Source organism: Abramis brama (assembly GCF_963993115.1).
Source record: "Abramis brama genome assembly, chromosome: 15".
NCBI lineage: Eukaryota > Metazoa > Chordata > Actinopteri > Cypriniformes > Leuciscidae > Abramis > Abramis brama.
In genome coordinates this window covers 4976321-4992974 of record NC_139977.1, presented here as the reverse complement: position 1 = coordinate 4992974, position 16654 = coordinate 4976321, and the positions used below count along the sequence as shown (strand labels likewise).

General features: G+C 40.3%; 1 protein-coding gene across 5 annotated transcripts in view; it reads right to left on the bottom strand.

Annotated features, from left to right (window-relative positions):
* Positions 1–346: 346 nt before the first annotated feature.
* Positions 347–16654, bottom strand: part of gabra1 (gamma-aminobutyric acid type A receptor subunit alpha1) — a 38343-nt gene continuing 22035 nt past the window's right edge. For 3 of the 5 annotated variants that reach the window (XM_084136348.1, XM_084136346.1, XM_084136347.1), the window contains exons 8-10: positions 13868–14020; positions 8230–8432; positions 617–1067 (exon numbers count right to left, since the gene is read on the bottom strand). In XM_084136348.1, the coding sequence (XP_083992474.1) occupies positions 750–1067; positions 8230–8432; positions 13868–14020 (674 nt within the window). In that variant the 3' untranslated portion in view covers positions 617–749. Of the gene's footprint in view, positions 1068–8229; positions 8433–13867; positions 14021–16654 lie in introns of all 5 variants that reach the window. The other 2 variants (XM_084136345.1, XM_084136344.1) reach the window with 2 other exon arrangements.

Below are 16654 nucleotides of genomic sequence, written 5' to 3'. Positions count from 1 at the left end.
TTCCATGTACATTGCTAATGCAATGCAAAAACATAGTATTTAAATGTTGAAATAAACATCTAAAGAATAGTTCACCCAATTTACTCAAACTGTAGGCTTTTTTTTCTGGAACACAGAAGTAGAATATTTTATTTATTTATTTTTTATTTTGCACGTACACCTACATAGTCACCACATAAAAAAAAAAAAAAAAAAAAAAAAAAAAAAAAACACCATAAAAATATTCTATACAAAATCTATACTGTAAATCTTCTAAAGCCATATGGTAGTGTCATGTGAAGAATGGGACTTTAGAAGACTTGGAATAAAGTGTATGGTATATTTTTACTTTTATGGTGCTTGTTATTGGTGTTTTTGTCCTTTTCAGGTCTCGACAGACATAGTCACTAAACTGCCATTGTAACAAAAAGAACAAAGTGTCTCATTTTGTGTTCTACAAGATCATACATTGGAACAACATGAAGAAGAGTACATAATGACAGAAAATTTATTTATGGGTGAACTATTCCTTAAGGAAATTAGTTTTAAACTATTATTGTTACACTATTTCGATGGTCCATTTTAAACACTCTACTAACAATAAGTAACTTTGCAATCATATAGGAATATACAGTATGTTACATATGTTGACACAAACTTGAAAGTGGGAACTTGACTAACATTGAAACAAATTTGAGACAAATTGTTTCTTTTCACTTTTTTGTAATTGTTTAGAAACATAAGGAGAAAAAAAGATAGAGGAGATAGACTTAGTGCGGTTGCACGGCGCCCTGTAATTTGGGTTTTTTATTCAAGTAAGTTGCCCAATACACTAAGTTAAAGGTTCCGAATAGCAACGGGAAGGCTATTCTGGCAATCCTATCGATCTTGCTCACGCTGTTGAAGGTCTTTTTTGCCTCAGGAGCTTTGGGTTTTGGCTCTTCCTTGGGCTCAGTTGGGGGAGGGGGGGCACTTTTAGCAATAGTTGCCAAACCAGGGTCTCTGGCAATGTTTGGAGCAAAAGCTGTTGCTGTTGCAGCAGTGTAGGTGTTGTTCTTTTTCAGCAATGACTCCTTCTTCTTCTTTTGCTGTAAAGGAGGTCAACAGGAAGTATGTCATCAGCTGTTACTACCACTGGGTATTGCTCTAAACCTAACTATAGAGTATTTAAGATACTTCTTCATATACGTATTATTTGTCTACTACACCCAGGTTTTTAAAGAAGTTAACCAAAAATGAAAATTCTGTCATCAAAAGAATTAACTGCTTAGCTCAAAAAGTAAAAACAACAACACAACACCCTAAAATCAATTATAGTGCAGTATATTCCGAGTTAGTGATTTTATGTGAAGAACAGACATCTTTCCCATAATTATGAGGAAGTTTCTCAGTATTATGAGATACCAAGTTAGAAGTATTAGAAAGTTTCAGAAATAATCATATTTTTCTACTCAACTGTGGCAGAAATAGGCTTCCCTCTCGGTTAGTCACTTCGACGTGAGTAAATGTGATGACACTAGGGGTCACACTTAGGGAGCCCCAAACACCTCTGATACTTCAGAAAAGGCCAATGAGAATTGGTGAGTGACATTTGCATGTGCCACTCCCCCGGACATACGGGTATAAAGGAGGCAGTGCACATCCTTTCTTTCACATTTGTTCATCAGAGCCGAGCGGATGTCAGCAGACAAACACTCATTTCCATTCACTCTACATGCTTTGCAGGGAAATTTACGCCACATTGCAGCGGTCTCTCCATCCCACGCATGGATAAATATAGCAAGTTTCCCCTGGGCGCTTTAGCAAAAGAGCCGTTTCAGAACTCTAAAAGAGCAAAACTCTGGGGGAAAGTGTCTTTTTAAAGATGCATTTCCGATTGTGTTCTCATTTGGGGCTCCAGGTGAGGGCGATGTTTCAATAGCAGAATTTTGGGGTGGGCTTTCACCTTATGATGCTGAAGACTCGGCTGGGATCTAACGTTCTGAGTTGGCAGCCATGCTTGCCCAGGCCAACGTGAGCATTGGACTAGAGTGGAATCCTTCGCCCTGTCCTGAGCGCTTGCGAATGTATGATTGGTATCTGGGCTTGGAGCGCAACTCACAGTGCCTTTCTTCCTGGAGGTCTGCCCGGTCCCGCTTTGCGACAGTGGGGCAGAAAATTGCGGTGCATTTATGCCCGCAGAACACTGGCACCTAGAAAAATCATCCCCGACTCTCATCCAGGTTCTGGAAGTTAACTTCATCCATAGTGACCAACAGGCCACCTCTGCATTGCAGTTAGTTGTTTGGGTTAGTTCTGAGCCGGGATTAATGCAGTAACTCCGTTTGGCAACTGATTTCGCTCTCAGAGTGACTAAAGTCATAGTGCGGGCTCTCGGCCAAGCAATGTCCATCATGGTGGAACACCATCTCTGGTTTAACCTTGCTGAGATGAGCCTGCGATCTATTGCACCTCCTATGGGTACAATGGCAACCTATTTGGATGGGCCTTTGTCCACATACCTACTATATTGCCTTCCTCTATGCCCCTATCTCGCAGGTTGGCCTCTTCAGCGACACAGTCAGCAGTTCTCTGCAGTCAAGAAGCAGACAAAGGCTATTAAACACATCCTGACTCGGCGCAACTCCAGTGCCACCTACAGAACAAGTGGGATGGCAACCCAGGGATGGCAGAGACTGTTATTTTCCAGGTGTCAGTGTGCAGCAGTTTCCTCCTTCCCTGGGTTGCACAGTTCGCGGCATGAGCATGCCTGATGCAAGTACCCCACCTCCGCATGTTCAACCGTCTGTTACAGTCATATCCCAATTTCAGTGGGATACACAAAGCAAGGTAGGTGCCTATATGCACCCACATTCACAGATCTGGGACGCTATGAGAAAGATGCTCCTGTCCTGCATGCAGAGATTGCAGTCCTCTTGGTGAAGGAAGCGGTGGGTTGAGACCAATCCTAGACCTGCGTGTTCTACACAGGCATGATGTAGATGCAGAAATGCATTTTTGACATGCACTTGATGACAGAATTGGTTCACGGTGATAGACCAGAAGGTTCCTCTACTTCCATGTCTCGATTCTACCTCGACACAGACTGTTTCTTTGGATTGCTTTTGAGGGTCAGGCATATCAGTGCGAGGTACTCCCTTTCAGGCTGTCGCTGTCACCTCGCATCTTCAAGAAAGTCGCAGAGGCTGCCCTTGCCCCATCTCGATGATTGGCTAATCCTAATGCACTCTCAAGATTTATTGTGTGCACACAGGGACCTGGTGCTCAGACGCCTCAGCTGTTTGGGACTTCAGGTCAACCAGGAAAAGAGAAAGCTCATTTCAGTGCAGAACATCTCTTTTCTCAGAATGGAGTTGAACATGACAGCACATCTTACGAACAGATGTGCCCAGTCAGTGCTAAACTGTCTGAAGACGTTCAGCGGGAGAACAGTGGTTCCACTGAAGCAATTTCAGAGGCTCCTGGGGCATATGGCATTGTCCACGGCAGTAACGCCGCTAGGGTTGATGCATATGAGACCGCTTCAGACTCGAGTCCCGAGATGGTGCTGTGTCACACAAAGCGTTATCATTAAACAGATCTGTCGCCGTACATTCAGCCCTTGGAAAGACCTTGCATTTCTATAGCAGGGATTCCTTTAGAGCAAGTGTCCAGGCACGTTGTTGTCAAAACAGATGCCTCCAAGTTGGGCTGGGGCGCTAAATGAAATGGGTACATCAATTGCCTTGAGTTGCTGGCAGTATTGCTGGCCCTGCAGAGGTTTCGGCCATTGATCCAAGGCAAGCATGTGTTGGTCTGGATGGACCGCACCGCGGCTGTAGCTTGTTTAAACTGTCAGGGCAGTTTTTTTCACTCATGTCGCAATGGCGCAACTCGGCCGCCATCTCCTCCGGAGTCAGCAGTGTCTGTTCACTAACTGGTGTGCTTCACAAAGGAAAGACCCTCAAAGATGTGCAATCTGGGTCAGTGCTTTCCTTCTTGAAGGAAAGGCTGGAGGGTCGGCTGTCCCCTTCCACCTTTAAAGTTTCTGTGGCCACTATAGCAGCACATCACGATGCAGTAGATGGTAGGTCGTTAGGGAAATACGACTTTATCATCAGGTTCCTTAGAGGAACCAGGAGGTTGAATCCTCCTAGGCCTTGGTTTATTCCCTCATGAGATCTCTCTGTAGTCTAGCTGGATGCCCTCTCACTCTGAAGACGGCACTCCTGACCACACTTACCTCCATCAAGAGGGTCGGGGACCTGCAGGCATTCTCTGTCAGCGAAATGTGCCTTGAGTCCGGGGCGGCATACTCTCAGATTGTGAGACCCTGGCTGGGCTTTGTGCCCAAATTTCCCACTACCCCTTTTAGGGACCAAGTGGTGAATTAGAAAAGAGGGAGACCAGCCATATAGTTGCTGCATCGTCCTAGGAATTAGCCAAAGGCGCCTCTCTAACAGACGTCTGCAGAGCCATGGGCTGGGCGACACCTAATACCATTGCGAGATTTTACAATCTCCTGGTTGAGCCAGTTTCTTCCTGTGTGTTGTCAGGTACGAGCAGGTAAAACTGCGGGCAACTTCCCGGGTGTACCACTTGGCACCAAAGGTGCAGCACACAGCACCTTTTCCCTCCCTGAGGTGATAACTTGCACTTTTTTTGTCCATGTGAGTTTCCTAGAACGCTGAGCCCTTGATGTATTTCGCCTTTCAGCCCCTGAGGCAGTCAAATTCAGCTGAGGAATTCAATGCCAGGCCTGACTCATGATGTATGCCTTTTCAGGTCTTTCAGGTCAGTCTGTATACTATGCCTGGTGCTCCATAAGTTGTGATTTCCTAATGGTAATTCCATATGATGTATTGCCCATGATACGGATTTCCTGATGTTAAACCTGTGTCTTCTCCTTGGCAGAGCTCCGTCTATGCCGCCAATCGCTGTGTTTGTAGTAGTCCTACCGCAAGGACTTCTGTCTACGTGTGGTACTTCCTGGAAGGTAAGTCCATGTGATGTATTTTCCACATGTGAACCTCCCTTCAGGCAGGATGTGGCCTCCGTAGTGTTCTTTCTCCCACCTGGGAGGAATCTTTCTGAAGATTCTGTAGATTTTTCCTTGAAAACAAAACAAAACAAAACAAAACAAAACAAAACCGAAAAACAGAAAAGGTCAAAAGGAAATCCAGCTGAAGTGACCTATTCCCATTGTAACTACTCTCCTTTCGATCCCTGAGTGGTACAACGGACTAGATAGCTTATGTGGGGCACTGGGTACCCCACATACCCAATGTACCCTACATTGTCGCAAGTGCACCTGTTACCGGCACACAGTTGTTTGCCGACATCTGCATCACCAGGACCTCATTGTGGAGTTTTCCATAGGGACCCCTAGTGTTAACACATCGAAACCATGTCATAGTGACTGACAGATAGGGAATGTCTCGTTACTGTTGTAACCTCCGTTCCCTGGGAAGGTATAAAATGCCTCTTTTATACCCGTATGTCTGGGGGAGTGGTGAATGCAAATTCCACTCGCCTATTCTCACTGGCTTTTTCTGAAATATCAGAGGTGTTTGGGGCTCCCAAGTGCAACATCACGTCTCGTTCCCTCCATCAGGGAACGAAGGTTACATATGTAACCGAGACGTTTTTCTTTTCAAGCTTGAATCTAAATGCCATCTAACTAATGATTCCTGGGCCTTAAAAAATGTATGTCATGACAATGCTGATGCTGAACATGAACATGTTCAATCCTAGACCATTCACTATCAATTATCAGAGCATTGAAATAATTGATTTCATCACATTACACATTAGTGAATTCCCGTAAATAGATGGTTAGATGGCATTTAGATTGATTCCATCACATTAAACATTAGTGAATGCCCGTAAATGGAGAAAGACTATTCGCAGCCAAAAGGTATACAGTGTAGTTACGAAATCTCTCAGCTAACTGAGCTAACTGGACCATGCAAAACAGCTAAACTGGACAATTCAAAACAGCCAAACTTTGACCCCTTGGATGCAACACATGTAAAAGTGTTTTAATATGCACAAGCAAAAATTAGATTTTTTTTTTTTCAAAGGGCCAAATTTACTAACCAAATTAGCGTGAGCCTGTAATCTCATAAAAGTGCCAATGCAAGTGAAAAGTTCTGCGGGTGATCTACTGACAGTTAGAAAATTAAAGAACATAGACACAGCCAGCTCATTTCCATTATGAGCAAAACAATCTATCAAGAGCAGCACAAATTAATGTAGGGTCGCAAACAAGTAGAGCCGATGATCATCAGTATAAAGGACTGAAAATGACAGAACGAAAAATAAATAAATAAGTAATAAAAGTAGAAATAAATAAATAAATGCAGATATAATAGTGAAAATAAATACATTTTGGTAATATAAACGGCTATTTCTGTATTTTTACATGTATTTATTTATTTATTTATGCATTTCTATATGTATTTATACATTTATTTATATATTTATGTATTTATATATTTATTTATTTATATATTTATATATGTATTTATTTATACATTTATTTATTCCTACATTTATTTATTTCTATATTTCCACATTTCTACATTTATTTATTTCTGTATTTCCACATTTCTACATTTATTTATTTCTGTATTTCCACATTTCTACATTTATTTATTTCTGTATTTCCACATTTCTACATTTATTTTTCCCTGCGCATGTATGCTAATTGACCAATGGCTAAGCCACGCCCCCAAACGCGATGAGCCAATCACAGTACGCATAGCTAACCCAATACACTCGGACATTCTCTGCTTGCTTCCTTGTCCATTGCAATACATTGCGGTTATCGGTTTTCATTCGTTTTTATGTTTTTTCTTGTCATTTTGGCTTTAAACAGCGTGTGTGTGTGATTTTGGTTGGGTGACAGTTGTAGGTTACAGTTTGACAAGAGTTTACAGTTTGAAAAAAGCACAATGTTGTGTTTTACACAAATATAAGTAGGCTAAACACTTTGCAGTTTTAATTATGTCCTGTATGAACAAAATGGAGTATGTTTTTATGTTTCCACTGTTCGATCGCGCCCGCTCTCTGACACACACACACACACACACACAGACACACACACAAACACACATTCCAGCAATGCAATCTTGACATCGCAGCCTGTTCATTATTCTGCGCTCACCAAACGCGAATAGAGCGTCAAATTCGCGCGTATCCGCGTCTAGTTCGACGCTTGAACATTTTGAATCCAAAGCGAATAGGACACGCGTATAAAGCGAGCGTTTGAAGCGAAATAGCACCAAACTATAACGTTTACACTGTGAACTGTAAATCTTTGTTCTGGAGCTGAAGCTTATCGACCTTCTCAACTATAAAATTATTAATATAACCCTCCAATGCATATTTAAGGCCCTTTTGGTGACATCGAGATGATATATAATCTTTCTGTCTCCAAAAAATCATCAATTGACTCCTGTGAAATGTCTCCTACTGTGACAGCTGCCACAGCGCCTGTTACCGAATGTTGACTGTTTGTCCGAGTGAGTGGAGGGGGCGTGGTTAGCCATTGGTCAATTAGCATACATGCGCAGGGAAAAATAAATGTAGAAATGTGGAAATACAGAAATAAATAAATGTAGAAATGTGGAAATACAGAAATAAATAAATGTAGAAATGTGGAAATACAGAAATAAATAAATGTAGGAATAAATAAATGTATAAATAAATACATATATAAATACATAAATAAATAAATATATAAATACATAAATATATAAATAAATGTATAAATACATAAATAAATACATATAAAAATGCATAAATAAATAAATAAATACATGTAAAAATACAGAAATAGCCATTTATAATACCAAAATGTATTTATTTTCACTATTATTTCTGCATTTATTTATTTATTTCTACTTTTATTTATTTATTTATTTATTTATTTTTCGTTCTGTCATTTTTAGTCCTTCATACATCAGGTGTGAGTGATCTACTAACAACTCAGGCGCAGCAAATTGAAAATAATGTGGCTTGGCAAACAATATGTTCAGATAACGTCTTCCTCTAGCATTGCAAAATGAACACATTTTTCAGTGTATCGAAAGTATCAAACACTTTCAGTGTATGGAAAACAGCAGCTTTAAAATATCATATGAAACACAGTACCATGAGTGAGAAAATTATGACAGAATTTTCATTTTTTTCTTCTTTAATTACATTTATCTCTATTTGTGTAAAGGTTTTTTGTTTTCCTTTTATTTGAAAACTGAAAGGCTTTACCTTTTCTGGCACCACACTTTTCCCATCCCAAGCGTAACCCCTCTTTGTGAAGTAGTTAACCGTGGCAAACTCTATGAGAGCCGAGAAGACAAAGGCATAACAAACAGCAATGAACCAGTCCATGGCTGTGGCATATGCCACCTTGGGTAGAGAGTTTCTCGCGCTGATACTCAGGGTAGTCATGGTAAGGACAGTGGTCACTCCTGCAAAGAAAAAACATATGGAAAGCACCTGCATTAAGCAAGTATATGTCAGGTTTTTATCAGTCTGCCAGAAAACAAAATAGTGTTTAAATACTATTAAATTGATTGCTGGATTTGTTTTCTAGGTTAGTAGCTTCTTTAGAGATTTAGAATTTAGTTTGAAGCACAAAGTAGTAAGCAAAGTCAATATCTACTTGGAGAATTCTCTTGAACCCTTATTTAACTGACAAAAGTATAAAGAAAAAAGTCTTTTTTTTTCACTGGCCAAAGTTTTTTTTTTACAAATAAACAAATTTTGATTGTGATGGCTGTACACTCCAAAAAAGTTGGGACAGAGGCTAAATAAAAATGAAAATATTGTTTAAACTTTTAAACGTTTAGAAACAGTCCACAATTAGCAGGTGAATTGGTAATAGGTAAAGGTATCGTGAACAGAAAAGAACATCCACCAAAAGCACAGACTTTGCAAGCATAGATGAGTCATGGCTCACTACTTTGTGCCAAATTTCATGTCAGAATTGTCAAACAATTTAAAAATCAAGGTCAGATGAGTCCACATTTCAGCTTGTTTTGGGGGGAAAAAATGGACAATGAGTTCTCAGACCCAAAGATGAAAAGGACCATCCAGACTTTCATCAGCGACTGATGCAAAAACATCTGTCATGGTATGGGGGTGCATCAGTTGCACTGCGAGTTTTGAGCTGGGCCCTTCACTGGCTCCCGTTCAAGATGCTAAGGAAGAAATGCATTTTCAAATGCATCCGTTCCTGAGATTGGTTTGCAGCGATCAATGCTGCAAGGGCAAGATCCCAATTCGTCAGATCACGTCTGACATTCCCTCATTACATACTTGACCGAGACATTTGAGCTGCTAGAATGTCAGTTTCATGTCATTTGTCTTTATGTCGTTAAAGGGAAGCTCAAGTTATTACAATGTGTGTATGGTGGGGTGGGAGTTGTATTAATAGTTCTGACAGAGGTGGACAAAGTACACAACTTCCTTACTTGAGTGAAAGTACAGATATTACTGGTCAAATATTACTCCGTTACAAGTAAAAGTTGTAAAGACAGATTTTTACTTAAGTAAAAGTACAGGAGTACTTGTTTTTAAAAGTACTTAAGTATCAAAAGTAACTTTCAATGCATTGTTTTATTATTGTTGCATTGTTGTATGTAATACTTACAGTACCTTATGCCTCTGAATCTATGCTCGCCTACCCTCATATCAATATCAAATTTATTTCTAGAACACAGTTCCAGTAGTAGGATTGAATGTGAGACTGAATAAGTGCACTCAATAACGTCCACAATGGTTTCGGACACCCAAATGGCTGTTCCCTCAAATATTGCCCTATTTAAAGTTTTTTGGCTTTTAGTATGAATATGTTAGCCTTACTGTTATCTATAAGCTAGTGTGCTCCAAAACAATGACAAAATTCGCATTTAGAAGACCAAACCCAACATTGAAAATGAAAATCAGGTTGATGTCAGAATCCAACACCAGATAGATATTAATCTCCAACGTTGGACAGACGTTGTATTGTGGTTGAAAAAGAAAATCGTGTTGACGTCAGAAACCAACATCAGTCGGTTTCTGACATCAATTTGACTTTCATTTCCTGCAAAAATACAACCCCTGCGGGTCCCTGCAACCAAAATCATCCCCTGACTGACATTACTACTTTCTACTCAAGGACCTTGACAGAATTGTAGTGGAGTAAAAAGTACGATATTTGTCTTTCGAATGTAGTGAAGTTAAAGTAAAAAGTTTCCAGAAAAAATAATACTCAAGTAAAGTACAGATACTCAAAAAGTGTACTTAAGTACAGTACTCAAGTAAATGTACTTTGTTACTGTCCACCTCTGAGTTCTGACAGCTTGTAGCCATAATTAATAAGCAACACTATTAACACAACCCCAACCCTTACTACCTAACTACAGTATATTGAACCTGCTGATCAATAAAGGTGTCCTCAAAGGACTAGAAAAGGAAGCCCTGCATGATTTGAGCATTGTAACAATATGAGCGTCGTATAAATATGAGCGTTAGTGTCAACCTGTCCCATCAACAAGGGGACAGTGGAATGCCACATCCTATTTCAACTATAGGCCTACTGAATACAAGTTTAACACTTTATTCCAACTATTAAAAACATATTAAGCAATTTTCCACTTTTTGATATTTTCAGAATTTCTTAATTAAAATAAATGTGTCTCAGAACTGATATGTGATTCGGAAAAGGAAAAAGAAAAGGATTGGTATTGCTGCTCTTATTCATGCTAGACTGCATGGATGTGCAGGGAGTTCTTGCCCAGAACAGAACCATACTGCAAATCCAAACTGTATGCTAATGGTCAATCGTATTTGACAATAGTGGTTCTGACAGAAATAGGCAATATTTTTATTTTATTTTATAGGTCCAAACACAAAACTGAGTGTCGCATATTTGACCCATTAGTCATTTTTCAATCAAAAGTGCATTTGTAGAATACAAGTTCATAAAATTGAGAACACAAATATAGTTTTCCAAGGCTGCTGTAAAGCTACCCAGCAAGAAGTAAGGCACAGACAGCTCTCAGATGCAACTTTTTGTTTGTCTGAGATGTAAACGCTTGGGAATTCAGAGTGCCCAGTCAGGAGACTTCAAGCAAGGGTAGCCCAACAAGCTGACAGAAGAGCAAAATCTTTCCTTTCTGATATGTGTTATATAATACATTACACAGACACACAGAATTCCCCTGGCACAGTTTAAAACTTTGAATCACTGCTAAATTAAGGATTTATGATTTTGCAGTTTGCAGGCTTCTCCTAAAAGAACTAGCAACCAATGCATGCAACCTTTTAATAAAGTATTTAAAACTATTGAGAACAAAACTTAAGAATTTGACTAAAACATGTTATTAAAAATGAAGTACTTTTCAAGACCAAATAAGAAATAGAAAGATGTTTGATTTTTTTATGCAAAATTATAGCAAGAACCCCAAACCCTGTTCCATTTTCAAAACCTGCCTACCTGGTGAGCTGCCAACCTAGACAGCATTTTAGGCCACCATAGTCATGCTTTCTACTCAAAGTCTGTTTCAAAAAGTATGTGGCACAATTATTGGGAACGTACAGAAGTTGAATACCTTATTAAAAAAGGAATTGATAATGACTTCAAAACAAATAGCAATTTCTAATTAAGTATTATTATTATTAATAAATATTATTATAATAATAAAAAATAAATAAAAAACATTAGATGCAGTCACTCTTTGTGCTTGCTGGATAACAGGTGAGCCAGGTGACGGCACAATGTTTTAGAAACATCTAAAATTACAATGCAATACTGAGTGCATAAAATTAATGGGTAAAATTTCTATGAATGAAAATGAGCACAGCGTGATCAAATAGCCATGTTACAGTTTATGATGTGCAACAGCAAGCTTATTAATTTGTCACGGCAACCAGATACATTTACACTGATTTACTACAAGGGCAGCACTGAAAATGTAGCTAGAAGCATAGAGATATGCAATTAGCCTCATTCGTTAATGTGTACATATAGGAGCATACTGTTACACGCCTGCTCTCACACACACATGATCAAGGCAGCAGTTGCACATCAGATCTGTTTAAACTGGCCGACCATTTGACCGATGGTGCAAATGTATTTTGTTTTACATGTATTAATTAAATTATGAGAATGTGGGATTGGTGCTATTTCTGTGTGCTGTACATGGATTCAAGCTATTTTGGTCATGGCTTTCAAAAAGTGTTAGAGACAAAATCATATCAAACAATTGTGGGGACATGTCCCACCCACCCCACACACAAATGAAACCTAAGTACTCTACTAAAGAACTTTCCCCCCCTTTTATTTACCATTTAGTATTATTGTTAAAAATAATTATTGTATGAATAATTAAATAATTTTAATTATAATTATTTAATAATTAAATAATTTTAACTACAGATACAGATGCAAAGGTACTTCGCTGTACACCTGTGTGTGTCTCATGAGGAACACTGTTTTTGTGGTGTAAGGAGCAGCTGCCTAGGTAAGCCCCTTTCACACAGTGCGTTGATCCCGGGAAATTGCTGTAAAATTGCTAGAGTGCCTTCTGTGTGAATGCAAACACGATCCGGGATTGATGCCGGGATCGATGCCAGGATGGGGACCTAGTAACATTGCAGGGATCAGTCCCGGAACGCGCCCTGTGTGAACAAAAGCCAGGACCAATGCCGTAAGGGGTGTGTTGCAGTGATGTTAGGGCTGTCAAAAAAATAATTAGAATTTCGAATTTGCGCCAAAAAACAAACAAAAAAAACACACATTCGAATGCAAAAACCGTGTATCCGAATTTTTGGTGTGTCAAGAGGTGCGTGAGACATTGTGATGAAGTAACTGACGCAGTTTTTTAGTTTTTTGTTAGCTAGTACACAGCGCGGTGCGGCTGCGTTGTTTATTTGATAAATGGTGGGAAAAGGCTTCCTGCTGACGAAACCCCTCTTAGGGCAAAAATCGTGCGGTATGTATGCACATATTGCGCGGCTGGCAAAGACATACTTGACCACACCTGGCACCGGTCAGAGCTGAGCATGTGTTTTCATCAGCTGGAAACACTGTCAACAAAAAGCGCTCAGCACTCGCTGCAGATCAAGTTGAGCTTCTGGTGTTTTTGACGAACAATATGTAGATGTAGTGAGTGCAAGTGGATTGTTTCTGAATGGCAGTTTGCTATTTTGTGTTGATGTAGTTCAGTCTGTTGAAGCGTGTTTTCTCAGTTACTGATGCTCAAACACAGTTTTATGCACTATTGTAGCCTAATTGTCCTTGCATGCACATTGTCCTTAAGGAAATTATATTTGATTTAAGAACAATTGTTTGAAAAGTTAATGCACTTTAAAAAGTGAATATAATTTAATTTCAATAAAAGATGCGATGCTTGATTTGGTTTAGGCTATATTTGTTTATTGCACTCGCTTGCGTCCTCTTGTGAGCGTAGGAGACAATACAGTACTTTTTTCCTCTAACGTTAAGTATTGTCTTTAGAATTCGAATGTAATTCAAATTTTGCTAATATTTAAGAAAGAAATTCGAATTTAGCTTTTCAGCCATTTTGACAGCCATCGCAATGACATCCTGACGCCACGTGTCTTTACAGGATTTTTACGGGATGTGTGTGAATGCACTCACAGAATGAACCAAAATCAAAAGATTACACATTATCCGTGTATTTTCCGGAATCTCTGTGTGAAAGGGGCAGTAGATTATTCAAAAGCAACAATTTATGAGATTCCATTTCATGCTGATTTAGAAAGTAGCTACGTAGACAGTAAAACAGCTCACTAGATTTGAAGATTTGGGAAAAGAGCTGTTGAAGAGTTGGATACTGCTGTAGAGTGATGGTAACATTGAATTGTTAACTTAAATAACAATTTGGACACTCACCAAACACAGTTCTGGCAGGGACAGATTCCCTGTTTAGCCAGAAGGACACCTGGGACAGGATCACGGTCATGATACATGGCAAATACGTCTGGATGACAAAGTAACCAATCTTCCTTTTGAGATGGAAATGTGTTTTCATGACAACATACTCTCCTGAAAGTGCAGAGAAAGAGATTGAAGTGAGAAAGTTTTGAAAGAAGGACTATAAACATGAATTGGTGTGTATATTAGAACAGTCAATTTAACATGTTATTTTACCATGGGTTACTATAAAGAAATGAACATGAAATGAATGCAATTAACCATGCACCCTGATCCATACGTAAATCGTTATAAGGGATTTCCGTATCCCCTGAAAAAAAATCAAGCTTGAAGAGCTACTTTCATGTTTGAGTCTTCAAGTTTAATCAAATTGCACCATTGGTTCTCAATCAGGGGGCCGTGGTCCACTAGGGGAGCTCAGCAAACTTCCAAGATGACTTAAAATTATTTAAGTTTGATATTAAAAATCATTTTAAAACTGACAAACCCAGTGATAGACAGTGATAGAGGAAAAACAATCAATTTACCTCAAAAGTAATTATGTGACTATTCAATGATTTACTCATCTTCTATAACAATACATTTGAAATATATTTTAGGGACTTTTCTCTGCAATTATTGATATGCATGATTAATTATAATTAATCTGAACAGAAGCCATATGTTTTTTTGAATGTGTGTCTGCAATCCTCCATTGTGTTTTGTGTCTGTGAAATCAGTCAGGATTTGTTAGTCAGGACTCGCACCAGTTCTGCTCGGTTCAACTGCAGCGTGGCAACTCCAGTCATGGGGATCGCAGGTTGAGTTGGCAGAAACAGAGTTTGAGACACACTCTCCGCAGACAAGTGGAAGTTTTCTCTGCGAATTCTTCAGACCAAAACGTGGAACTCATGCTTTCTGCATCTGATCCTGAGGGACTGGATGTGGATAAGCAGCCGAGTGCTTCAACAGAGCAGATTCCTCAGTTTGACACTTTTGAAGAGCTGCTTGAGGTTGTTACCTGTGCAGTGGCCAAATGAAATCTGGAAATCTGGCCAGATGAGAGAAAATGGATGTAAACTGGGTGACCACTTCCTCATATCAATGCGAGTACAGCCTCCTCACCGCCATATCACATTCTTTCCCGATCTTCACACTGAGGTGTCAAGATTGTGGAAGGATCCATCCTCCGCTCATGTTCATAAGCAAGCGTCATCAACCTCCTCGCCCCATCTTTGCTCACAAGCAAATCATTCTTGTGGTCAGTCCGGGTGTTCCCTGCCAGTCCGTTGCTTCAGGGCACCGAACAGACCAATTCTATTGAAAAAAGATTCCTCTGTCAGACTTTGTGACAGTGTGGCAACTTCTGCCCGAGGTCTGAAACAAAAGGTTACCGGATTCAGTTTGTCTACCGTCCACCTCGTTTCCAAAGAGTAATGGTAACGAAAGTGTGCCAGGAAGGAGACAAAGTCTTCCTCAAACAAGAACTGTGCTCTGGTGAAAGGGGCCATAGAACATGCACCCCTCCCAGAAAGGAACTGTACTATTCAGACATACAGGTGCAAGATGCTAACGATGAAATTTGAGGATTGATTTGCGACTATAGATTAAAAGGACGCATTTTTTCACATCGAGATCATGCCAGAACACAGGACGTTTCTCAGGTTTGCTTTCGGGGACGAAGATTACCAATATCGAGAACTTCCTTTCAGCCTAGCTCTGTCCCCACACATGTTCACCAAGGGCATGGATCCTTGAGATCTTGTGCTCGAGATCTTGTGCTCGTTCATATGAAGCATTTGGGGCTCATGCTGAACCTCAAGAAGAGTGTGCTTTCTCCAAAACAGAGAACCACTTTTATAGGAATAGTGTGAGAATCGACCATAATGCAGGCACATCTGTCACCTGCACATGTAAATTCAGTCCTAACTGTAAGAGACTATCAAGCTAGGCCAATAGGTCTCTCACAGGTTGAGGTGCGGTTCTCGATGGCCGACCAGCCCATGGCCTTTGGAAGGGCCCTCATACATGGCACATCAACTGCCTTGAGATGAGGTCAGTGTTTCTAGCTTGAAGGGACACCGCATGTTAGTTCGCACGGACAACACCTCGGTGCTCTCTTATATCAATCACCAGGGCAGGCTGCGTTCGGGACCCATTTTCAGGCAGGTGCAGCAGATCCTGCTCTGGGCAGGGAACACTTAACTGCCCTGTTGGTCCAGGACTGGAGTTCCTTCAAGACGATCTCACGGAAGGGAAGGCTCCTGCTACCTTAAAGGTGTATGTAGCAGCCATTTCCGCTAGCCACACATCTCGGAACGGATCTTCTGTGGGCAGGCACCCCATAGTTTCTCAGTTCTTGCATGGTCCCAGATGGATGCGGCCTATCTGTTGGTCAAGAGTTTCATCCTGGTACCTAGAATTGGTCCTGGGAGCCTTAACAGAGTTAACAGTTTGAGGCCTTGGAATCAGTCCCAGACATTACTCCAGAGAGTAGGAGACCTGCAGGCCTTTTCAGTAGCCTCCTCCTGCTAAGACTTTGCTTCAGGTGATGTCAGAGCTATACTACACCCTAGACCGGACTATATCACAAAAGTTCCTTCTATGGCTGGTTAGCCAGTTGTCTTGCAGGCTTTCTTCCCTACACCTCATAAGACGCAATGTATGTCCACCGCTCAGGCTCGTGGCATTGATCCTCTGTGCTTCTAGTTTCTTTCGGTGGTCACAGTGGAGGAAATACGGTCACCAAGCAGTGCATCTTGCATT